The following is a 26,500-nucleotide window of genomic DNA, read 5'->3' on the forward strand; positions in this document are numbered from 1 at the left end:
CTGAAAAATTATCTTCAATCTAGAATTCGAGATCTACCAGACTAGAGAGAAAGTCAACGAGAGAAAGTATAAAATAAAGGCATTCTCATACATAAAAGTCTACCTCTCATGTCCCCTTTCTATGGTAGTTAACTAAAGATGTATATGAGAAAAATGAGAATGAATACTTCTCAGGAAGACATGGGATATATGAAATAATGTAAACAACTAGTATTCCTTGGAAAAAAATTCCAGGATGGGAGCTGTATAAAACACCTGGCATGTAATCAGTTCGACTAAGAAATTAGGTTCTAAATCTAATGCTTTTTAAAAATGGAATAGAATAAATTACCAGCTACAGCTACCAGAGTAAGTAGAAGAGCTGGATTTAACTGTCAACATGATGAAGAAAATTTCTTCAACTTAAGAAAGGGAAAAAACAAACAAACAAACAAACAAACAAAACCCAAACTTTGGAAAGTCCAGAAAAAGCAAAAACTCTCTAAGATAGTTCATATATAAAGCAAATTTTGAGCAAGTGACAGGAGAACAAGAAAGGAGATTCCACTTAATTGCAACAATAGCAATAGTCTCATTTGTATAAAATGGACACGTAACATGGATTCTTAGGAAATGTAATCCCAGTACAATACTTGGCTTTGCACTGAAATTTATTTGTAGACATGCAGTATTCTCCAAATAAATTTTCAACTTTTGCTGTCAATTTTCAAACAAAAGATGGAGATTTAAAATTGGCTGCAAAAGAAAACAAGTCACTAAGCTTGATAATATAAAAGTAGGGCTGACATGATATAGAAGTAAGACTGGGAGTGTTCTTAATTCATAATCTCGTCCAGCATTCCAGGAATTCAAGAAGCACTGTCTGAAGCTGAGAGATCAAGAGAAGGAAGCTGGAGTACATATTTAGAATTGTTAAGGGAAAACAAAAGTAAGAGAGAGCTCAACTCTTCTTTTTCTTTTTAACAGATTTGTGTATTTGCGCGAGCGCGCGCGAGAGTCGGGGAGGAGCAGAGGAAGGGAGAGAATCTCAAGCAGACTCCCTGCTAAGTACGGAGCCCAACGCGGGGCTCCAACTCATGACCGTGAGATCACGACCTCAGCTGAAATTAAGAGTTGGATGCTTAACCAACTGAGACACTCAGGTGCCCCAACTCTTCTTCTTTCACGGCAAAAAGTAAATGGATAAGAAGATCCTTTACTGAAAAGCATTATTAAAAAAAAAATGTAACTATAACGTTCAAATTAAAAAAAAAAACAGGAAGTAGAGCTAGCGAGAGAGGGTTAATATAAGTTGTAAATGTATTTTCTTTTTTTACCCTATACATACATCTAATTAAAATGTTACAAGAAAAACTTCTTGCCAACCCAAACCCCAAAAGAAAAATAATTTGACAGTTTCAGTGGTAAACCAGAATTATTCAAGAACATTTTGTGGCGTACCTGAGATTCTTTAGCATGGTACTGAAAGGGCTCCATACTGCCCATAACGCCAGTCCCCAGAACAGACATGAGAGCCGTCTTATGATCAGATACTCTATTTTTCTGCCAAATAACTGCCTAGGGACAAAAAGACACAATTTTTAACACAATTTAGATTTACTAAACGCAAATGCTTACCTCATTTATCTCCGTATTTAGCATTCATCCCCAGCTTATAATTTCAGTATCATTTAGAAGAGATGCACAGGCTCCAAAGTCAGAACTCTGGTTGTGAATTTGAGTAACTGTATATGTTATGGCATAAAATCTATTTAACTTCCCCTAACCTCAGTTTTCTCCTCTCTACAAAATGACTAATATTTATCTCCCAGAGTTGATGAAAGATGAAAATAAACAATGTAGGGAAGTATATGAGGCAGTGCCTGATCCTAACCTTTAGAGTATATACTTTACAGTACATTTAAATGAAACTGTTATTCTCAGAAAGGTATCACTATTTTATCAAGGATGGAAAACTAAGCTGCAAGATTTCTGTAAATAGTCAAAATGGTATAAAAACTTGGGATAATGCATGCTCTTTAAAATTATCTTTGCAATTACCTTGTACATACAGGCCACTTAAAAAAGCTAACTGAATCTCACCGACAGAAAAAGCTGGATAATGAGCTTGGATTTTTCTCACTGGAAATATGTAGTACGGTAGTTTAAGAGAATCATGGTCCAGAGAGACTGGACCAAAGTCTGTGAAGTGCACCATCAGATATAATATATTGCAATTTGTTCAGTTAACAAGATCCCGTGATAGTAAATCTCCTGAGAAACAATCAATACAGGCATAATTTGTTCGTTAACAAACATTCACCTGGCACCTCCCAAATCCTTACAACGATGTGTAAAGGACCTAGGAGAAAACATCAGCATTCAAGGGACTAGCAGAGGAAGAAGAGACTGAAAAGGAGCAGTGTGGACGCAGAGGGAGGCCGAACTACAGGACAGTACGGTACACAGAACAAGATAATTTTGTAAGAAGCAGTCACAGAAGACCAATGTCAAGAAACAAAGATATGAACAGAGTTGAGGCTACAGGCTTTAACAATCAGAAGAGTGCGGCAGTTCTAGGGAAGGAGAATAAATGAAGCCAAATCTCAATGACGTACAGTGATTATGGGGAGAACGTAAAAAACATGAACCTAGGGGTGCCTGTGTGGCTCAGTGGGTGAAGTCTCTGCTTTTGGCTCAGGTCACGATCCCAAGTCCAGGGATCGAGCCCTACATTGGGCTCTCTGTCCAGCAGGGAGCTTGCTTCCCCCTCTCTCTCTGCCTACCTCTCTGCCTACTTATGATCTCTCTGTCAAATAAATAAAATAAATCTTTTTAAAAAATGTGAAACTAGACAGCATTTCAGAAAGTTTCACTGTAAACTGAAAGCAGACAGAGCAATAACTAGAGGCAGGTGTGGATCAAGGGTGGGTCTTAATATAACACACCCGAACTGGAAGCAGTAAAGAAATAATGGGTGTATAAACAAGTAGGTTTGTAGATTCAATGGCTAGAGGTTAAGAAGTTCCTTATAATTATCCCCTGTAACGTAGAAAAGTTACATTTGTTGTGAGTGAAAAAACTGTGATCTAAATATCTGATTGTAGAAGGGAGAGAGAGAGAGACAGAGAGACAGTGAGACTCTGACAAGACCAAACTAGATCAAAGGATTCGGACCAAATGAGCTCCTTAATATGAACAGAAACCTACAAAGGCAATCTGAAGTACTGAGAATATTATATATAATAAAACGAAAAGTGAAGTAAATGGATTCAGTGTTGCCCTCTAACTGGCATGCTGGGGGATAGCAGTGAAGGAAAGTGCCCCTCTGGACATGGCATTTAGCACTGACCCTGCATGTTGATGTGTTAAGACTTTTAGAATCTTAAAGACAAACCTGCTTAGGAAAGCAGAGGTACTGTAACAACTACTCAACTACTCAACAGCTACTCAACAATAAATAACCTGAAATTCAGTGTAACAGGAAACCTTTTACCTATTTCCAGAGTTTTATTAACACTAATCACATAGGACTTGTGATTTATGAAGAACTTACTTGGCACTACTATTCTAGAAACCACTGTTAATTTTCACAACTTTTTCACATAGGTATTATTATCTCATTATGCAGAGGCAGGCAATGAACCTCAGACTGACTGATTTATCCAAAGAAACTTAGATAGTAGGTCATGGAGCCATAATTTATACCCATCTTTTTGGCTACAAACTTACTATTTTTACTCTGCTAACATCTCTCCCCTCTCTAGTCAAAGACAGTAATAAGTTAGAGCCAACATCAGACCCTAACTTGGAATTCTCAAAGACAAATGTATTTTCATGTATGATTACCCCCCACATCCATGTGGTATACTCTCTACTCTCCAATTAACTTGAGGGTATTAGTGTATTCTCAAACTAAAATTATTTTTAATCTATTCACTTAAAAATAAATAAATAATTGGGGTCCCCAAATCAAAGAAATCACACCAGAATAATGGAAATCCAAAAACACTGAGAGCTACTATCCCAGCATTCTAAAATCAGAATATTTTTGAATGCAGTTGTCAGTACTAATACAGATATTATAATACAGATCCTTATACCTAAGAATTTCTAAATTTCCAGTTATTTTCATTCATTAACATTCACAGAAATAGAGATGTGAAGTAATTAGGCTCAAAGTGCACACAGCAAAATGACAGAATTAGGAAAATAATTCAGGTATTGCGCCATCCTAAATTTCACCTTTCCACTATTATGTATTGCTTTCAAAGTGATCTTAATTAGAAAAACATAAAGTACATGAAGAAACCAAAGTATAAAAATAAATTATAAACAATTAAAAAACTGAGGTATAGGTTCTATGTGTGTATTTCTCTCTCTCTCTGTCTTTTTTTTTTTTTTTGAGGATTTATTTATTCATTAAAGACAGGCACCACGGAGAATGAGTGGTAAGAGAGGCAGGAGGGAGAATCCCAAGCCGATTCCATGCTGAGCACGGAGCCCAACAAAGGCCTCCATCTCATGACCCTGAGATCATGACCTGAGCCAAAACCAGTAACTGGATGCTTAACTGACTACGCCATCCAGGTGCCCCCAATGTGTATATTTCTAAACAAAAATTATGTCTTGGTAACTACATTTATACTTACAGGACAATATACTAGACTATTTAAAATTGGAACTGCTTCAGGAAATATGAGATGTAGAGTCACAAATATAATTTTATCACATATAATCTATAAATACTTTAGCTAAATTAAAATTTTTGGAGGAGCTCATTTCAAAATTTTTTTGAAGATTTATTCATTTTGAGAGAGAGGCAGAAAGAGAGCACATGGGGGCAGGGCATGGAGAGAGACTCTTAAGCCGACTCTGCGCTGAGGCCAGGGGGCCAGAACAAGCACTCAATCCCATGACCCTAAGATCACAACCCAAGCTGAAACCAAGAGCTGGAGGCTTAAGCGACTGCACCACCCAGGTATCCCACTCATTTTGAACTTATTCAGCAAGTATTTATTGAGCATCTACTTCACATCGGATTCCATGCTAAAAGCTGGGAAATTAAAGATAAAAGGAAGCTAAAAATATAAAAGGAAAATAAGATATTAAAATAATTATAATGCATTATAAAAACTGCTATTATGAAACACAGCAGACACACTGTAGTAGAAACCTAAGTCTACTTCACAGAGCAACTGTAGGTGCAGAGAAATCTGCAAGGAGTCTATCACCCGTGACTCATGGGATAGACACTGCTGACAGATAGAAGGGCACATGCAAAGGCATGGAAGCACATAGAATATGGGTTGCTGGAGATGAAGCTGGACAGACAGGAGCAAGATCATAAAAGACTGACCATATCACACAAAGAAGTTTAGTTTATCTTATATGCAATGCAGAGTCCCTGGAGAAAGATATCTAACTGGGAAAATGCTTGATCAGACATGGATGTTAGAAAGAGATCTCTGGACTTTAAGGACATTATGTTAAGTGAGAGGAGTCAGATACAAAAAGACAAATACTGTACAATATTGTTCATATGTGGAATCTAAAACCAAACTCAAAGAAACCAGAGAATAAAATGATAGTTACAAGGGAATAGAAGGTGGGGAGATAGGACAGATGTTGTTTAAAGGTACAAACTTGCAACAAGTAGTAATTAAGTCTAGAGATCTAATGCACAATATAGCAAATATTAACAACACTACTCCATAATAATCATCAAACTTGCTAAAAGACTGAACCCTAATTATCCCAACCACTAAAATTAAATGATAATTATGTAATATGATAGAGATGCTAATTATTGCTACAATGGCAATCATATTACAATATATAAATGTATCAAATTAATATGTAATATACCTTAAATTTATATAATGTTGTACTGTGAACTATATTTCTATAAAAAAGATCTTTTGTAAGAATGATTTAGTGAGAACTGAAACTAAAGCAATATAAGTTTTTAAAAATGTGATTGAATTTATCCAGCTCAGAGATTCTCACTTTTCCTGAGGACATGCTAAAATGAATAAGTTCACATTCACAAAATATTGTGTATAATTCCTGGCACACTAGTTATAATGCTACTACTTTTTCTTATACTTACAAAAAAACAAAGTGGAATGCAAGCCAGTGTGACAATTATAGGATTATTCTTCTAATTTTTCTTTTAAGGTAAAACATTTGCATACATTGGTACTTTACTAATATTAACACTATGGCTAAGGGGTGCTTGGGTGGGTGGCACAGTTGGTTGTCTGACTCTTGGTTTTGGCTCAGGTCATGATCTCAGGGTCGTAAGACTGAGCCCCACATTGCGCTCTGCGTTCAGCATGGAGTGTCTGCTTAACACTCTCTCTCTCCTTCTGTCCCTCCCCACGATCAAATACATACATACATACATACATACATACATACATCCTGTGGCTGAGAGTCACTGGACTAGGTAACAACTAAGCATATTGCTAAGAGGGAAAGAGGGCACAGTGATCAACCAAAGAATAGGAAACAGACTTGATGTACTTGGTGATGGCATGTAGAGAGGAAGAAAAGAACAATCGGGAATGTGACTGAGTCCCTCGTATTAAGAAAAGTGTCAGGTATCCAAAAGGACACAATAAACAATTTGCTGAAGGAATGAACATTTGTAGAATACATTTTTCTTGGGAAAAGTAACCCCAGTGGAGTTGAAAACTACCTCTTTATTTTTAAAAATTAAGACTGCTGGTTGTCACACCACTACATGGGTTAGAAATTATAATCTTTTTCTACTCCTTTACTTTAGGAAATCCAAAGTAGCCTTCATTTTTCTTTCATTTCTTAAATATTACAGTCTTATTGAGATATTAATTCATAAACCACACAATTTGCCCATTTTAAGTATATAAGTCAATGTTGTTTAGTATATTCACAGGGTGATGCAACCGTTACAACTAATTATAAAAGCATTTTATCATTCTAAAGAGAAACCCTGTTCGTGTTAGCAATCACTCTCCATTCCCTGCCTTCATCTAAGGCAATTACTAATTTACTTTCTGTCTTGATAAATTTGCCTACTTTATGTATTTCATATAAATGGAATTATACAATACATAGTCTTTTTTGAGTGGCTTCTTTCGCCTAATGTAACGTTTTCAAGGCTCATCCGTGTTATACCAGCACCTCGTTCCTTTTTAACAGCTAAGTAATATTCCATTATATTGATACACTTTTGAATTATCCTTTCATTGGAAGATGTACATTTGGGTTATTTCCACTTTTTGGCTATTATGAATGATATTACTATCAACATTCATATGCAAATTTGTGTGTGCAATATGTTTCCACTTCTCTTGCTTAATATTATTATTAGTATTATTATACTGCTGGGTAATATGGTAATTCTTTTTTTTTTTTGAGGAGCTGTCAGACTGTAATCTTTGTATTTCTTAATGTGTATGTTTGTATGTGTGTGCACATGAGTGTAAAAAGACAAAGAAGTGCTGGCTTCTGATATTATAGCTGTTATTTTAAGCCAGCTAGTAGTCGGTGTTTTAAGGAACAATATTCAAAAATAATACCAAGCAGGTAAGGTTCTAAACAATCTGCTGTATGGGAAGTATCCTTGTTTCATACTTACCATATCACAACTTCCTTTAAACAAGGACCAGCTGAGTAATAACAATTTATTCATGAAAAGTTTATCTCTTTAGAGCTATGCTACATCTCTGATACATACATGTAAATATATTTAAAGTAAGTAGTCAAGAAAACTAATGTTTTAAAATTCCAAAATTTCTTGCGTTGATACAGATATAAAGCCTGAGTTAGTTCTAATGTAAACATCATATCAGTTTAGTTTGTATTAGAGTGCCGCCTCAGGTAATGCCTAAATATATAAATCTTAGCTGCTGATTAATGCAAAAATGTTGTTTCACTGCCTGACGTGCTGAGTAGCTAGTGCACAGAATTGTAAAAAGATCACTTGAAGAAATGGGTTAGTTCTAAAAAAGCTGTCAAACATGAGAATCATTAAATGTAGAATTTCATTTTTAACTAAATACTGCTAGTAGTTCTAGAACATTATTTCAAAGTAGACAATTACTGGATCAAGTCAAGGTGGGTAATTTAGGAACATTTTCTAAATTAGTTAAAATTGGGACAGCAATAAATGATTATAGAGGTCTGCCAAAAAATGAAATCTTTGCTATTGCTCAGGAAACTAAAATTCATTTTCAAAACAGCACTCATTATTTAAAAATGAATTAAAGGGGCACCTGGGTGGCTTAGTGGGTTGGCCCTCTGCCTAGCAGGGAGCCTGCTTCCCCTTCTCTCTCTGCCTGCCTCTCTGCCTGCTTGTGATCTCTGTCTGTCAAATAAATAAATAAAATCTTTTAAAAAATGGATTAAATTTTTTAAAAATATGGTAATTAAAAATTAAGGATCTTTATCTTTTAAAAAACTGAAAATTTTTAAATACCATATTTACTACAGTAAATAGTTTTTAGTGCTTTTTCTACCATTTCTTCAATTCTATATTATCTTCTAAAACAGAGATTTTCTTCCCACTTCCTAAAGTTTTGCCTATATTTTGCTCTAAGGCAGAAAGCTTAACTTGCTAAAAATACACGCACATACTCCCATATGTTTTCTATCTGGGTCACACAGAGTTGGAGCATCTGGATCTGCCAAGTAAGAATCTGACTCTAGTCAGTGTGATGACAGTGCAAAAACACCTCAATAAAAAATATATTATTACATGCATACCAAGTAATTGATTGACATTAGCCAAATATATCTTGCCACTCTTCTACTTCATCAACATATACTATTTGAAAGAAATGATTAGATAAGAATACTCAGTATTAAATTAATAAGCCTCAATTGTGAAGGCAATTTGTGATAGCAGGAAAGAGGACGCTGCAAACAGATGATATACAATTAACTAAAAAGTGCGGTGCTACTACGACTGCCTGAACAAAGGTGACTTCAATTAAACTTTTCATACAAATTATATGCACAGATATACTATTAAGTTCACATCTGAATTTCTTCAAAAAAGCTTTAACTACTTCCTTTACAATATCATTACTATTATTAAAAGAATATCACATTCTATTAACATAAGCATTCATTTGATTATGAGCTGGTCTTGGGTGGCCACAAGGTAAGTAATCTCTGCACCCACTCTCCTGAATTTTAAATGTCTATATAAATAAGGCCTTAACTGGGTTGTCTCACACAATGTCCAGATGGTCTCAACAACGCTCTCCTCTCTGAAGGCTATGCCCTTGGAACAGCTCGCACTGAGGGAATGGCAGGCAGAGCAGGCACTGGGGGAGAAGGAGAAGGAATGGGAAGGGCGCTCTGAGGAGCTACCAATTGCCCAGGGTTCAGTTCAATGGTCAATTGGTGGTCATATCCTCTTGATTACCCCTGCAACATGAAACTACGTATTTTTTTTCCTTTGGCCACATGGCAAGAAATCCACACACCCATATAAGGTAAACAAGATCCTTTAGAATCTAGACCCAAGCACCTTTCCAGCCTCATTTCCTACCTTCCTACACCAGCTTTCTCAGAGCTCCGAGGAGTCTTTGGCTTTGCATGTGATTTCAAATGCCTGTGCTCAACTAGTCTTTATCAAAAACCAGTTCTAAGGCTACCTCCTCTGAAAATACTTTTTGAACCTGAGAAGCATTTAATAATTACCTCCAGATTAATGCCCCAATACTGTAGAAAACCCTTCAGATCAGCCTTTCTGACAAGCTCTTTCATCTTGGAACTCTGAGGCAATCATTACTTCCACCCATATTTAACTTTACCGAGCAGGTTAGGTGCAAATCAAGCTGCTATTGCTCACAACAATATCTCATTTCAGCTTTTCCTCTCTACTCTCACTGAACAGAATACCTTAACTATTAATTTTGTTTTTCATGAGATTTTTATTTTCCAAACTTGTTCATGCTTCTAAATGAAGCTACTTCAACCATCTCTTCTGAAATCCAACTCCATCCTCCACATAGTTCTCTAGTTGGTTCTGTTTTCAGATCAAGACAAATAATGGATAGAAAATCCAGACAGAAGATTAATAAGGAAATAGAGGACTTGAACAACACTACAGACCAAACAGACCTAAAAGACGTATGCAGAACAATCTACTCAACAGCAACAGAACACGTATTCTTCTCAAACTCACAGATCTTTCTCCAGGATAGACCAAGTGTTAAGACAAAACGAGTCTAACAAATTTAAGCAGAATGAAACATACCGAAGTTTTTCTGATCACAATGGAACGAAACTAGAAATTAATAGGAAGAAAAGTGGAAAATTCACAGCATGTAGAAATTAAATAACACATTCTTGATCACCTACTGAATCAAGAAACAAAAAGAATATTAGAAAATACCTTAAAATAAATGAAAACACAATATACCAAAACTTATGGGATGCAGTAGAAGTAGGGCCGTTTATCTATAGCAATAATGCCTACATTAAAAAAGAAAGATTTTAAGCAAACAACCTAACTATATACCTTAAGGAGCTAGAAAAACAACAAATTAAGATTAAAGTTAGTAGAAGGAAGGAAATAAATATTAGAGCAAAGCAAAGATAAATGAAACAGAAAATAGAAAAACAGGAAAAAAACCCTAAGACTTGGTTTTTTCAAAAGAAACAAAATTGATAAACCTTTAGCTAGAATAATGAAAAAAAAAACCAACCCCAAATAAAATAAAAAAATGAAGTGATATTACAGCTAATCCCACAGAAATAAAAATAATCATGAAAGATTATATGAACAATTATATGCCCAAAAAACAGGATAACTGAAGGCTCAATTTCTAGAAACATACAACATACCAAAACTCAATCACGAAGAAAGAAAAAGTCTGAACAGAATTACAACTAGTATAGAGACTGAATCAATAATCAAAAACCCTTCAACAAAAAAATGCCTTGGACCAGATGGCTCACTGGAGAATTCTACCAAACATTTACTTAAGAATTAACACTGATCCTTCCAAACTCGTCCAAAAAACTGGAAGAAGAAATACTTCAAAACTCATTTTATCAGGCCAGCATTACCCTGATACCAAAGCCAGACAGGAACAGTGGGAGGAAAGAAAGCTACAGGCCAAATCCCTGATGCGTATTAGATACAAAAATCCTCAAGATAACACTAGAAACTGAATGCAACAATGTATTAAACAGATCATAAACCAATGGGATGTATCTCTAGGGTGCAAGGATGGTTCAACATTTGCATTTCAATTAATGTGATTCACTATATTAACAAAATTAAGGATAAAAGTCACATGATTGTCTCCATGGGTACAGAAAAAGCATCTGATGAAACTTAATACCGTTTTATGATTAAAAACTCAATACACTATGAATAGAAAGAAAATAACATAATAAGAAGCCATCTTTTTGGCTTTTATCTCACTGCAACCATCAAACTTAATGGTAAAAAAAACTAAAACTTTTTTTTTTAAGATCAAGACATGGATGCCTAGTCTTGCCACTTCTATTCATCATAAAACTGAAAGTCCTAGCTTAAGCAGTTAGGCAAGAGAAAGAAATAAAAGGCATCCAAATCAGAAAGGAAGAAGTAAAACTGTCCCTGTTTATAGATGACTTGATCCTTCATAGAGAAAATCCTGAAGACTATCAAAAAACTGTTAGAACTTAGAAATTCAGTAAAGTTGCAGTATACAAAATCAAGATACAAAAAATAGTTATGCTTCTATACACTAACAATGAGCTATCGGGAAAAAAAAAAAAAAGAAAAATAGTCCCATTTACAATAGCACCAAAAAAAAAAAAAAAGAAAGAAAAACAGTCCCATTTACAATAGCACCAAAAAACAATAAAATACTTAGCAATAAATTTAACTAAAGAGGTGAAAGACTTGTACACTAAAAACTAGGAAACACTGATGAAAGAAATCAAAGATGACAAATGGGAAGGTAACCTGTATTCATAGATCAGAATATTTAATATTGTTAAGATGCCCATATAACCCAAAGCAATCTACAAATTCAATGCAATTCCTACCAAACACCCTAATGACATTCTTTACAGAAATAGAAAAACACAATTCTAAAACTCGTGGACCCACAAAGGACTACAAAAAGCCAAATCAATCCATAAAAAACAAAACTGGAGGCACCACACCTCCTAGTTTCAAAATACATTACAAAGAATTAACATAAAGATATAAAGGCCAATGGAAAAGAATAGAAGAGTTCAAAAATTAATCCATGCATACATGGTCAACTGATGTCTGACAATGGTGTCAAGAATAGAAATGGGGAAAGAAGAGTCTGCAACTAAGAGTGCTGGGAAAATGATATCCATAGACAAAAGAGTGAAACTGGACCCTTATCTTACATCATACACAGACATCAATTTAAAAGGGATTAAAGCAATGAATACTGTTACGCTGAAAAGAAATAAAAAATTTTTTAAAAATGAAATAGAAAATGAAAAAAAAATAAATAAAAGGGATTAAAGATTTAAATATAAGACCTAAAATTGTAAAACCCCTAAAAGGGAAGACAAAATATTCATGACACTGATCTTGGCAATGATTTCTTTAATATCACACCAAAAGCATAGGCAACAATAGGAAAGCAGACAAAGGGACTACAACAAACTAAAATGCTTCTGTACAGCTAAGGACGCTATCAACAGAATGAAAAGGCAACCCACGGGATGGCAGAAAACAAGTACAAAGCATTCATCTGATGGTTAATTTCAAAGTATACAGGCATTCCTAAAACTCACTATTAGAAACACTAGTAACACAAATAAAAAATGGGCTAAGTGGGACGCCTGGGTGGCTCAGTTGGTTAAGCAGCTGCCTTCGGGTCAGGTCATGATCCCAGCGTCCTGGGATCGAGTCCCACATCGGGCTCCTTGCTCAGCAGGGAGCCTGCTTCTCCCTCTGCCTCTGCCTGCCATTCTGTCTACCTGTGCTCGCTCTTGCTCTCTCTCTCTCTAATTAAAAAAAAAAAAAATTTTAAAAAAAATGGGCTAAGAGCTTGATAGACATTTCTCCAAAGAAGAAAATACAAATGGCAAACAGGTGAGTGAAAAAATGCTCAGTTTCACTAATCATCAGGTAAACGCATATCAAAAACACACTGAAAAAAAAAAAAAGAAAAAGAAAGAAAAAAGAGGAAAAAAAAAAAAAAAACCCCACACTGAAATACCAGCTCGCACTTGTCAGGATGGCTATTATCAAAAAAATAAAAGACAAATATCAGGGAAGATGTGGAGAAATTGGAATGCAAATATACAGAAACAGTAGAGCGATAACTCAAAATATTAAAAATAGAGCTACCATATAATCTAGCAATCCAATCTCATGCCAAAATATTTATTCGAAGGAACTAAAAGGAGGCTCTGAAAGAGATACTAATATCAGCACTCCCATGTTCACTGCAGCACTATTTACAACAGCCAAGACGTGGGAACAACGAAATGTCCACTGATGGATCAATGTTCAAAGAAACTAGTATATACAGTTGTATATACTAGTATATGCCAGTAGTATATGTATATACTAGTATATGACAGACTATGGTTCGGCCTTAAGAAGAAATTCTCCCACATATGACAACATGGATGAGTCTTAAGGATACTACGCCAAGTGAAATAAGCCAGTCACAGAAAGACAAATACTACATGATTTCATTTATGGGAGGTATTTAAAATCGTTAAATTCAAAGAATCAAAAATTGGAGTGGTAGTTATCAAGAGGACGGGGGAGGGGGAAATAGGGAGTTACTAATGAATGGGCATCAAATTTCAGTTAAGTGCAATGAAGAAGTTCTAGAGATCTGCTGTGTAACATCGCACCACTAGTCAACAATACTGCACTGTACACTCAAAATTTTAAGGCAGCTCTCATGTTAAGTGTTCTCAACAAAATAATGGTTAGAAAGAAACAAAGAAAGAAAGAAAGAAGGAAAGAAAGAAAGAGAAAAAGATCAAATCCTCGGATTCTGACCTTCCAACACTCCCATCAGCTAGCTTCCTGGTATTTTCCCATCAGAAGAGTCTCTTCCCTGAGTTTTTACTAAATAGTAATAAATGACCTTTCCCTAACAATAGCTAGCCCCCTCAAGGTCCTGGAAACCTTGTTTATAAAATACCTTGGAGGCTTGTGCTATCCCTAACCTCCTCCCAAATTGAAAGTATATAATCAGCCACTCTTCATGACCCTCTCTCTCTACTCCAAATAAATGAATAAATATTTTTTTAAATAAAATAAAATAAATGACTTTTTTTTAATGAAAGAAGAAAAAGGAAAGAAATATTTGAATATTAATGTACATCTATTTCTCAAGCATAAAATAGTCAAGACACTGGATTAAAACTTAGATACAAAAAAAGAAAGAAAATATTCATAACTATAGTTGACTCAATGAATCCCAAACTAGGGCATACATACCAAAGACAAAAAAAAATTATAAGTGTTAGAGAGAAAAAAAATAATTCATTAATAAAGAAACAAGAATCCGACTGACAGAAATTTGGTATTTTCCCAACGGTATTTCTCTTTCCATGCATCCTGTATTACTCAGATAGATGTCCCAATAATAACATTATTTTTCCGATTTTGTGCCTGCTTTTAAAAAACAGTTAAGTTTTAAGGCTAACAAGTAATATCCAGCCTAGACATGATTAGCTTTTCTTTCTTGTCTAGTTAACAAAACCTCTACGATGAGGTATCAATAACATCACTTTAAAACTTCCCTTTTTGTTTGACTATATTAGCTTTTTAGAGTGAAATCAAAATTACGTCAGAACAATACACATGAAGGTAACTACATTTTATTAACAGTGAAAGTCAGGGGGCACCTGGGTAGCTCAGTCAGTTAAGTGTCCACCTTCAGCTTAGTCATGATCACAGGCTCCTGGAACAGAGCCCTACATCAGGCTCCCCCTGCTCAGTGGAGAGTCTGCTTCTCCCTTTCCCTCTCCCTGCCTGCACTTCCCCCTGCTTGTGCTCGCTCTCTGTCAAATAAATAAGATCTTTAAAAAAATAAACAAAACTGCAAATCAGACGCATCCATCCAGGGATATAAAGGGGGTGGTGCCTTACCATTTTCCTAGGCACGTAAATTAAATAAATCGGACATTCTCAAATCTTTTCTTTTCATTTTCCATATGCAGTCAGCCAACCAGTCTCATTGATTCTTCCTTGTAATAGCTATCACAGACACCCTTCGCTTCCTATGTCCAATATATTTATCCTGATTCAGGCCCATAATGCCTGGATTTCTGTTATAGCTTAACACTCATTGCTTAAAGCCTCCTATAATTCCTCCCTGAACACTATTGCCAGAGTTAACACCTTGACCAAGTCAGTTCTCTACTCCTGATCTTCTATTTAAAAAAAAAAAAAAGAAAAAGAAAAAAGATTCGGCTTAGCAACAAGACCCTTTATAATCTAGCTTCAAACTGTCTTTATCTTCCTCTACTCCTTTATACAAAATATCTGACTCACTTAAATCGACTTAATTGCCTCTAAATGTGCTCTGCACTTACCTGCCTATACCTTTTATGTTCACACTATTTCTCTACCTAGAATGAACGTGATCCTTTTATCCACATTAACAAATTCTATAATATATTAGCAAATACTGTAACAGAATACCCCTATGGCTCACCTACCCTGGAGAGGGGCAGTGTCCTAGATGAGATCACTTTCCCAGGTTCTGAGTCTATTCCACTGAATCAATAACACTTACCTTTGCCTAGTGACCAAAATCAGCTCTCTCCCTTCGGAGACCTTCTAGAAGTATCCAGAAGGAAAAGGAAGTGTCTCAGGTCTAAGAGCTGGTTATTTGTTATTATGCCACTTCTCTACTCCAGTTGCTGTCTTTAACCCTTGGTGACCATATCTGCCAATATCTTAAGTGCTTAAATACCTCTGTTCGCAAGCTGGAATGCACTAGGGCCACACATGTGATGGAGCCCTCCTGGCCTCCATGCTCGGAACCCTGGATTACAGTCATACATCACATGTTTTCTGAGCATCTGTAGAAAAGACTACTGCAGGTTCTAGGAAGACAACAGTGAAACAATAGAAAAACACCTTTACCCTCATGTAAATTATATTCTAGAGAACAGAAAGGCAGGAAATCAAGATAAGTATTATAATATATAACATATTAGATGGTCATGAGCTTTAAGAAGAAAACTAGAGCAGGAAAATGTGTGTGGGGTAAGGGAAATGGTTGCGATTTTAGGGTGGTTAAAGAAAGCCTGAGAAGTTTTAAAAGATGAGACTGCACCACATACACAGAAAAGTGCTCTAGGCAAAGAAACTATAAATACAAAGGTCCTGGGTTGAAAGTATGACTGGCAAGGTCAAGGAAAAACAAGGAGGCTAGTTCAGCTGAGGCAAAGTGAGTGAAAGAAAGAAATAAAGAAGATTAGATACAATGATGGGTCTGATCATCTACAACAGAGATAGGCAAACTACAGCACGAGGGCTGAATTGCCTTGACATTTTTTTTTTTTCAGTTTTACTGCCTACGATCGGTTTCATGCTACTTCAGCAGAGCTGAATATTTGTAAAAGACTGTATAGCCCACAAACCCCAAAATATTTATTATATGGCTTTTTTTTTCATAAAGAATGTTCTCTGACCCCAATATAGAATTCATAGGCCATTTATAAAGGCTTTGACGTTACTGAGATGGAAACTTATTAAAGAGGAGTTGTATGATCTGACTTACATTTTTAGAGGGTCACTCAAGCTGTTGGGCTGGAAACAGACTGAAGACAGCAAGGAAAGAAATGGGGAGACCGAATCAGGATGCTATTACAAAACGCCAAGTGAGAGCTGATGGCAGCTTGGAACATGGTGGTAGTCACAGATATAGTGCAATCTAGTTAGATTCTACATATATTTTTTTATATATATTTTGAAGGTAGACCTACAGAATTTACTCTGTGGCAAATGCTAATAAGTAAGATAAGGAGTGAGAAGTGACCACTGGATTTAGCAATTCAGAGGTCAATGGAAACCCTGACAAGGGAGTGATAGAGGAAGCCTGAGAGAAAGTGGGTTCAAGAGAGAATGGGAGGACGGTAACTGACAGTAACTGAGACAATGAATAAAGACAACTATTTCAGGAAGTTTGCCCAAGTGAAGAGACTGGCTTTTCCTGGGAACACGGGGAGTAGCACATTCACAGTGATGAAGGGAAGGTGGAATCTATGAGCACAACTGCAGGTAGGTGGGTGCTTTGTAGAAGTTCGCTTTTTATTGCTCCAATTTTCTCACTAAAATAGGATGTAGATCAGATGACAGTGAAGACAGAGAAGGTGTTGGCTGTCTGAGGAGAGAAAAGATCAAAGAGCCATTTGGGGCCTCGCCATTCAATGCGTGCTTCACAATCCAGCAGCAACCACATCAACTGGAGACTTGTTGGATGCAGAAGCTCAGGTTCTCCCTAACCTACTGATAAGAATCTGCATTCTACCAAGATCCCAAGTGATCTGCACGCACACTAGTCTGTCTAAAGCACTGATATAGGAGACCAGGAGAGTAAATGCCCGAGAGAAACACAGTGTAATTACCAACAGCGATGAATTTAAAGTGGTACTACTTAGGATAGGTGTGTTTTCTTCCAGCACATTCAGCTTGGTTCAAGCACCAAGAAGACAAGAAGATGGCTTTAACCAGGATTCGGTTAGTCAAGCAAGTACAGTTCAAGGAGAGAAAAGCAATGGTAATTATTGACCTTATAATTTAAGAAGAAAACTGAAAACATCAAAGGCAAGAAACTGCTAAAGATAGTAGGCTCAATGGATCACAGGTCCAGTAGAGTCTGAAGACTGCTAGAGGGAGTAAGCTGGAGAGACAGAGGGTGATGGTGAGACAGTGAAACAATGAACACTGAAATTATGGAGGACGTGAAGTTTTGGGCTATGACAAGGTCTATGATAGAGTCAGTCACTGGAATTTATGGCTGAGGTAAGGTGGAAAAAAAAAAAACACTGGAGAAAAGGTAAAAGATTTGAGAAGCTAGAAAGGACTATGTGGACACTGAAATCACCAGAGTGATAATGATCACGGAATTTAAAGATCTGAAATTCAAATGTGAATGAGATTTTTGGGTTGAAGAAAAAAAGGAATGGTCTGGAAGTTGCCATGAGGTATAATGAGGTGAGGAACAGATGAGAGAAATCAGTCACCATTTGAAAGGGCTGCAGAAGATTCATGTTCTCAGGAAAAGCCAGATTTCAGAGCAAGAACATCAAAGAAAAGGCTAAGGACACAGGGATTTTACTCATGACTAATCATGAAATGGGGCATTTCAAGACATGGAAATGTGTGAGAGAGAGAGAAAGCAATGGTATGTATGTATGAGAGAAGGAGTCCCGGGCTCTGGGTGGCTCAGCTGATTAAGCATCTGCCTTCAGCTCACTCCGGTCCTCATTCCAGAGTTCTGCAGTCGAGCCTCATGTTAGGCTCCCTGCTCAGCGGGAGTCTGCTTCTGCCTCGGCCTTCTGCCCCACCTCCACTCATCTCTTTGTCTTTCTCAATCAAATACATAATAAAATCTTAAAGAGTCCAGGGTAATAAGGGTTGAATTGAGAGACTCAGGCGTTCTGGATTAACTGACATAAATGAAAATAAAAACACGAGATCAGGACTGGTAGTCTCAAAGCACATGGCTAATAGAGACATGAAAAAATGTTCATCATCATTAGCCATCAGGGAGATTCAAATCAAAACCACACTGAGATACCACCTTACACCAGTTAGAACGGCCAAAATTAACAAGACAGTAAACAAGTGTTGGAGAGGATGTGGAGAAAGGGGAACCCTCTTACACTGTTGGTGGGAATGCAAGTTGGTGCAGCCACTTTGGAAAACAGTGTGGAGATTCCTCAAGAAATTAAAAATAGAGCTATCCTATGACCCTGCAATTGCACTACTGAGTGTTCACCCCAAAGATACAGATGTAGTGAAAAAAAGGGCCATCTGTTCCCCAATGTTTATAGCAACAATGGCCATAGTCGCCAAACTGTGGAAAGAACCAAGATGCCCTTCAATGGAAGAATGGATAAAGAAGATATGGTCCGGGCGCCTGGGTGGCTCAGTGGGTTAAGCCGCTGCCTTCGGCTCAGGTCATGGTCTCGGGGTCCTGGGATCGAGTCCCGTGTCAGGCTCTCTGCTCAGCAGGGAGCCTGCTTCTCTCTCTCTCTGCCTGCCTGTCTACTTGTGATCTCTCTGTCAAATAAATAAATAAATAAATCTTAAAAAAAAAAAAAAAAAAAAGAAGATATGGTCCATATATGGAATGGAATATTATGCCTCCATCAGAAAGGACGAATACCCAACTTTTGTAGCAACATGGACGGGACTGGAGGAGATTATGCTGAGTGAAATAAGTCAAGCAGAGAGAGTCAGTGATCATATGGTTTCACTTACTTGTGGAGCATGAGGAATAACATGGAGGACACTGGAAAATGGAGAAGAGAAGTGAGTTGGGGAAAATCATAGGGGGAGATGAACCATGAGAGACTATGGACTCTGAGAAATAAACTGAGGGTTTTGGAGGGGAGGGGTGTGGTGAAGAGGTGACCCTGGTGGTGGGTATGATAAAGGGCATGTATTGCATGGAGCACGGGGTGTGGTACATAAACAATGAATCTTGGAACACTGAAAAAAAATTAAATTAAAAAACAAACAAACAAAAAGCCCCCACATCCACCATGAAGTCTTCCTTGATTATTCAAGCCTGATGTAATCTTTCCCTTCTCTTACTTTTCATAGTATTTATCAGTGTCATTCAATAATCAGCAAGTTTTCATTATTCTTTTCATCTGTTTAAATGTTCATACACTTTCACATCTTCCTCACTTATACTGTAAGCTCCTATAACATAATTATTCCAGAGGCCATCACATAACTTATTCCATGGCACCTACTCAAAGCTCTGTATCCAGTAGCTGTGGAAAAGCTATAGCAACGGTGAATGAACGTTAAAATAAACTCCAAGAGATCTGAACTTTAGCTCATTTTATGCTACATTAAACATTTAAGTTATTGGGCAATGCACACAAACTCTTGGGATCACATGAAGATAAAATGGAAAGGGATTAGAATAAAAAATACTGTACTTGCTAAAAGGTTTGTGACAGAACAAAAAAAGATTTTCAGTGGTCTTTTCCAGATGTAAAGATCTAGGAATCAAGGAGGTATAAACTCTTATTATTTTGTGATTTGATATGTGAATCACCTCTTTAGAACTTTTAGTAATGGAAATGTGAAACTCCAATTTTGTCAGAAAGAAATTGAAGTACTCAAGATACAGTAGTCCTCCTTAAAAATCAGGGTTTTAGGGGCACCTGGGTGGCTCAGTTGGTAAAGCATGCAATTCCTCATCTCAGGTTTGTAAGTTTGAGCCCCACATTGCCGGTACAGATTATATAAAAAATAAAACCTTAAAAAAAAAAAAAAAGGATTTTAGAGTTGAAAAGGGTCTTAGCAATCAACTTTTACAGGCCTAGACTCAGAAAAGCTGGATTTGTGCAGAATTCTCTGGATATTACTGATCAGAAATCTACTGTGTTAGAGTAGAGAAATATATTACAATATATAGTAAATACATAAGATGCATTTGATTAGAGGATCTATAAAGGAATAATTATATACATAGTTCCATTTAACTACATTAATGGAAACAAAACATATTAAATTGAAGGCTCTTAAAGACTATGTCCCTGTCAACTGTTTCTCCCACTGCCCCATCCACGCAGTCTTTATATATTTCCAGACTAGTTCTAATGAAGATGTGTCAGTGACTTACCTGCCAGAAAAAGAAACAGATTAGAATAGTATATAGCAATATGAGTGAAAATATACTCTGTAAAAATGTAAGACGTCATTGGAGAATCCAAAAGGATGAATCTTCAAAAACGGATTCATTTCATATAATATGAGGAAGGTCTGAAAGAGGCCAGAGTGTTTGAAACTGGAGCTTTATAAATTTATGTGATTTTTGAGTTTAGCACCATCTACTTCATTTAGCATATTACTCTGAGCTATGCACTGAGTATTAAGGGAAATATGAGTAAGATACAGCTTTTATTCCCACAAGAGTCTTCTGAGAAGGGGAAACAGGATGTAAATCACTGCCAACAAAGCAAAAATGTCGTAATAGAGATACACAAATAACGTTATAGAAGAAGATGAAGAATAACTATGTCATCTTGCTGGGGATGGGGAAGAATTCAGAGATGCCTTCAATAGTATGGATAAACATCAAAATCAGAAATAAACTATAGTAAAATGTGACTTCTATATGACTATCATCTTTTCAATATAATAGTTCACAGAAATTAGGTGAAAAGTAAAAGAAATGAATGTAAGAAAGAAGAAAACATGAGAACCATTTAAAAATTTTAGTTATCATTAATTTGCAAGTAGCAAACACAAAACAATACAAAAACAAAAATCCCAACCAACCAGCCAATCAAGATTGATAATCAGCTTCAAGCTAACCTACCATATTTGAATGGACTGCTACCTTTGTTCATTAAAACAAAACAAAACAAAATCCTCCCAAACTTTCAAAGTTGGAATTGAAAGAATAATTTTTTCATAAGAAAAGGACATTTGAACTACACTCCTGAACTGGAATTTCTTTTTGACTATCCTGCTTCCATAATGTTGCTTGTGATGTGGGAGGGGGTTAACCCTTTAACACTGGTCCAACTGTGGTCTTTTTCTTGATTCCTCATACAGCACAGCTGAAATAAAACTAAGACATTTAACAATATTTGAGTAAAAGGCTAAATAAAAGATGCAAAAAAGAATAAAATGGGGGCGCCTGGGTGGCTCAGTGGGTTAAAGCCTCTGCCTTCGGCTCAGGTCATGATCCCGGGATCCTGGGATCGAGCCCCACATCGGGCTCTCTGCCAGCAGGGAGCCTGCTTCCTTTCCTCTCTCTCTGCCTGCCTCTTTGCCTACTTGTGATCCCTGTCAAATAAATTAATGAAATCTTTAAAAAAAATTTTAAAAAATACTCAGTTGCTTCACGTTAAAAAAAAAAAAAAGATTAAGATGAACCGAAAATTACAGGCTACAACTTTTTTTATCTTCCGTTTATAATCTAATAAACATGTCCCTTTTTTTTTTATTATTCTTGACACCTGCTTCCTCCCCAGTCTTCAGCCACCACCACAAGAGTCTCTCTCCCTCCTAGAGACCCAGAGAACTGTATGTCAAGAGACAACTACTACATTCACTACTGAATTTCTAAGGCCACTTTGTTGGGTTTCTGTTCTCTATCTAAGGTCCTGCTCCTTCCCAGAGGGACTGATGCCAGAGATATTCAACTTTTCGAAGCTGTGTCATCATCCTTCCAGACCTCAAAAATAAACAAACTGATCCCAATAAGCTTTAACACTCATGTGACATGGAGGTGGGGTAGGTAGGTGGGAAGCACTCCTTAAAATTACAGTAAAAACCCTGCATCATGTATCACTCCTTAAATTACAGTAAAAACCCTGCATCAGTGATAAGCCCCCATTCAGCTTTTGTAATGCAGCGGGCTTCTAATTATCAAGACAAAATTGGATTCAAAACAATTTTTAAAACCACCAATAGTATTTTAGGCAGAAGAAAATATTCACAAAAATCGACAAGCATAAAGTATGAAAGTACCCCTTATTTGAAATCACCGTTTACATAATGTTCTCAATTAGCTGTCTACAAAATTATTCATGCACATATGAAAGAGTTAAAATACTAGTTTCAGGGGCGCCTGGGTGGCTCAGGGGGTTAAGCCGCTGCCTTCGGCTCAGGTCATGATCTCAGGGTCCTGGGATCGAGCCCCGCATCAGGCTCTCTGCTCAGCGGGGAGTGTGCTTCTCCCTCTCTCTCTGCCTGCCTCTGCCTACTTGTGATCTCTGTCAAATAAATAAATAAAATCTTTAAAAAAAAAATACTAGTTTCAGACATTATCATGCTGACAAAAACTTTTAATTTTAGGAAATAGCTACTTTATAAATGAAAATATACACAGCAGGACCTCAGAGGAATTCAGTTATTGCAACAAAAGCTGAATACTATAGCGCTTTTTAAGGAATGGCTCTAGCAATTTCTCCAAATAATATCTACTTTAAATAAAGTCACTGAATCCACTTGTAAATTATTTCCCTTTAGCTGTCTCATTATTCAATATGCTTTCAAGGAACATGGTGATGAAAGAAGAAAAAGACCTCTTTCTAACATAACCATACTGGCAAGAACATCAACATTATCAGTATTCAAAGAATGTCTTGGCAGGTTAAACCTTCATAAAAAGAAGGAACACTATCTAATCCAAGATGTCAAAATAGCAATAGTCCTTCTCATATTATGTGCAATATGATTGTTTGTTTCTAAAGAAGAAAAAGACTTCAAAAAAAATGTCAATATCGTCATGTGTAAATATTAGGCAAAAGCAAAAACTTTTCAGAAAAGCATATAAAGAATGATAAACATGTTTAAAAGAAAAAGGCTAAGAGCAGAGCAGGACTCAATGTTCAAAGAGATTTATGACATGTGCCACTTCTATTCTGGGAGGTTTAACAATATATTTCAACATCTGAGGTAGAACAGTACTATTAAGAAACAAAAGTGGAACAATAACTAGTACGAAGAGAAAAAAGCTTGAAGATAGGTTGCTTATTCTAATTCAGTCCTTGATTTCCTTGTGTAATAATAGCTAACACAATTCTACATTAAGACCTTTTATAATCTTACATTATTTTTACTGTATAATATTCTCAGCATACTCTTCAGGATTTGAATTGCATTTGAAATTACTGAAGGGTATCAAGGGACTCGTGTTTGTTCATTATCAGTTGAGATGCACTATTCTCCAAAAATAGTAAAATGCAGCATTTCATAAAATCCTACTTTCCATTCTCAAAAGATAATGCATGCACTGATGATCTTAGAGTGGTTAGGGAAATTTATATAAACTTAGAAAATATGCACTTGACTTTTAAGTACTCACTTCCATTACATAAAGCAGAAATCTGGGTTTAATCTAGTATTATTTTCTCACACTCAAAACTTTCCTCTTTACAGAACTTACAAAACTTTCCTCTTTACAGCTTTTCTTTTAGAAATATGTAGTTCCTATCATCATATTTTATCCTTTTCCATATGCTTTCCCTTCCTGATTCTTCTGTCCTTGATCTTTTTTTAACTTGGGTACATTTAACTTTTAATTGCTAACTGTCCCTTGGATCAAGAGGTCATGGGGTTATTTATACTAGCAGGATGAGCCTCCATCTATCAACATCCTGAGGAATCACAGCACGGTAGAGCTGGAAGAGATCTCAAGGTATCATGTGGTTGAGCCCTACGGCACCAGGAACAGGTGGCTGACTAATCTTAATGTTCTTCTTTCTTTTTTGTTTTTTTTAGGATGATCAGTGATTTTGATCATAAATATTCTATCACAGCTTGGTGATACAGAATCATCTCAATAACAAGTAAACACAGAATAGAAAGAAAACTGCATGAAAAAGGGTTCTGACCTAGTATTATTAATTGCTATTAAAATAGAACAATTTCTTTGATTACTCTGAGTGTCAGGTTCCTCATACAAAGAAGAGATACTGCTGTCTAACTTACAAAGTTATTATGAGTGTTCTGAAACCTGGAACAGAATTATATAAATGTAATATAGTGTTAAAATGGGAAGACAAGACAGTAGGGTATAAGGAGCCTGCACTCTATAGGCATGTTAAGTTTCAAATCCCATCTCAACAATTTGATAGCTGTGCAATATAAAGTTTTCAACCTCTTTGAATTCAGTTTAGAGGACAATGTAAGTTAATATGTCTACCTCACTTAGTTGTTGCTATGGATTATAGGAGTTTAATGGACTTAGGATATGTTGTAGCATTGCACAGGCCCTCAATAAATGTTAACTCTCAACTCCCCATGAGGTTTCCATAATTCTGCTGTGTGGTCCTGCTCTCCTTCCATTAACTATTTCAAGTGCACATGTGGAACTTTACGAAAAAGAAAATAATCACAAAATACATAAACTTTTCTTCCCACCAAGACTCATCGAGCAACAAGAGTTTCTTAGTCAGCCTTGCTTTGAAAAATGGAAAGGAGGTAGGTAGAGCTTCCTTAAAAAAAAAAACCAAAACACAAAAAAATCTCCTCCAAAGAAAAAACAATAACAGAAGGTGAAAAATATCACTAAATTGTGAACTCCTTAAAGGAAAACATGTCTTACTCATCTTTATATTTAGGAAGGACGCAAACATTTCTTGGGGATGCCTGGGTGGCTCGGTTGGACAGCTGCCTTTGGCTCAGGTCAGGGTCCTGGAGTCGCGGGATCGAGTCCCACATTGGGCTCCCTGCTCAGCACTGAGTCTGCTTCTCCCTCTGACCCTCCCTGCTCTCACACTCTCTCTATCTCTCAAGTAAATAAATAAAATCTTAAAAACAAAACAAAACACTTCTTGGATGTCTCCTGGCAGAATCACTGATTTCAGTAATTATGAAATGAAAGGTTCAATCAGATTTCATTTAGATATCAGTTAAGAAAGTAAAGACACTCTTTTTAAAAGATAAAACTAAAGAAATGTGGATAAATTTTTTGCAAGAAGACTTTACACATCTGATTTAGATAAAATACACTGTCCCTTTATAATGATACCACATACCAAAAAATCTTACAGAAGCATAATAATGGGGACACCTGGGTGGCTCAGTCAGTTAAGCGTCTGCCTTCAGCTCAGGTCATGATCTCAGAGTCCTGGGATCAAGTCCCACATTGGGCTCCTTGCTCAGCAGGGACCTGCTTCTCCCTCTGCCTGCCACTCCTACCGCTTGCTCAGTCTCTCTTTCTCTCGCTGACAAATAAATAAAATCTTTTTAAAAAGCATAATAATGCTTACCTTGTTATGTATAAAAACAATCCGTAAGTCAGGCTTAAGTAAACCATAGCTTATGAGGAGATCCTGGACCTTTTTAATTTCATCTTTACATTTTTTAGTAGTTGAGTAGAACTGCTTTCTTACAGGGAGATTCTTAAACAATCTTAAAGCAGTTACAGTTGTACCTGTTGGCAGATAAGAGAAAAGCACATCTAGACGTGAAAAGAACTTCAGAGATCTTCAAATCCATACACACTAGTATTTAACCCCTTCCAGCACTTGTGTCTATTCTCTTTTTTAGGTCTCATAAAGCATTTGTTGTTTTTACAAGAAAAAAATTCTGAAACTGTTCTTTATCCCTGCAGTCAACACATGAATTACCAATTAACAGACAAAACTTGTCCAAATCTGGGGAGGCCATTAATTATAAGCCACAGCTTGTTTTCAGAGATGTCAAAATTTGACAAAACATGCATCTTAGAATTGACTAAGATATATTATCTGAGACCTACAGTATTCAAGTTACATAATAAAAGCTTATTCAATTATCATCATGTGGATGTCCCAAAGCCACCTCAAACCAACCACACCCAGAACTGAACTC

General features: G+C 36.4%; 2 protein-coding genes across 19 annotated transcripts in view; one reads left to right on the top strand and one right to left on the bottom strand.

Annotated features, from left to right (window-relative positions):
- Positions 1-26,500, top strand: part of SLC40A1 (solute carrier family 40 member 1) — a 747,507-nt gene that overhangs the window by 459,816 nt on the left and 261,191 nt on the right. The window lies entirely within an intron of this gene.
- The window catches only part of PMS1 (PMS1 homolog 1, mismatch repair system component), an 85,605-nt gene that overhangs the window by 28,168 nt on the left and 30,937 nt on the right, over positions 1-26,500 (bottom strand). For 15 of the 18 annotated variants that reach the window (XM_082690508.1, XM_082690511.1, XM_082690515.1 and 12 more), the window contains 2 exons: positions 25,918-26,081; positions 1,441-1,557 (listed from right to left, as the gene is read on the bottom strand). In XM_082690508.1, the coding sequence (XP_082546634.1) occupies positions 1,441-1,557; positions 25,918-26,081 (281 nt within the window). The remainder of the gene's footprint in view (positions 1-1,440; positions 1,558-25,917; positions 26,082-26,500) is intronic. The other 3 variants (XM_082690506.1, XM_082690507.1, XM_082690513.1) reach the window with 1 other exon arrangement.

This window comes from Mustela nivalis (assembly GCF_964662115.1).
Source record: "Mustela nivalis genome assembly, chromosome: 11".
Lineage (NCBI taxonomy): Eukaryota > Metazoa > Chordata > Mammalia > Carnivora > Mustelidae > Mustela > Mustela nivalis.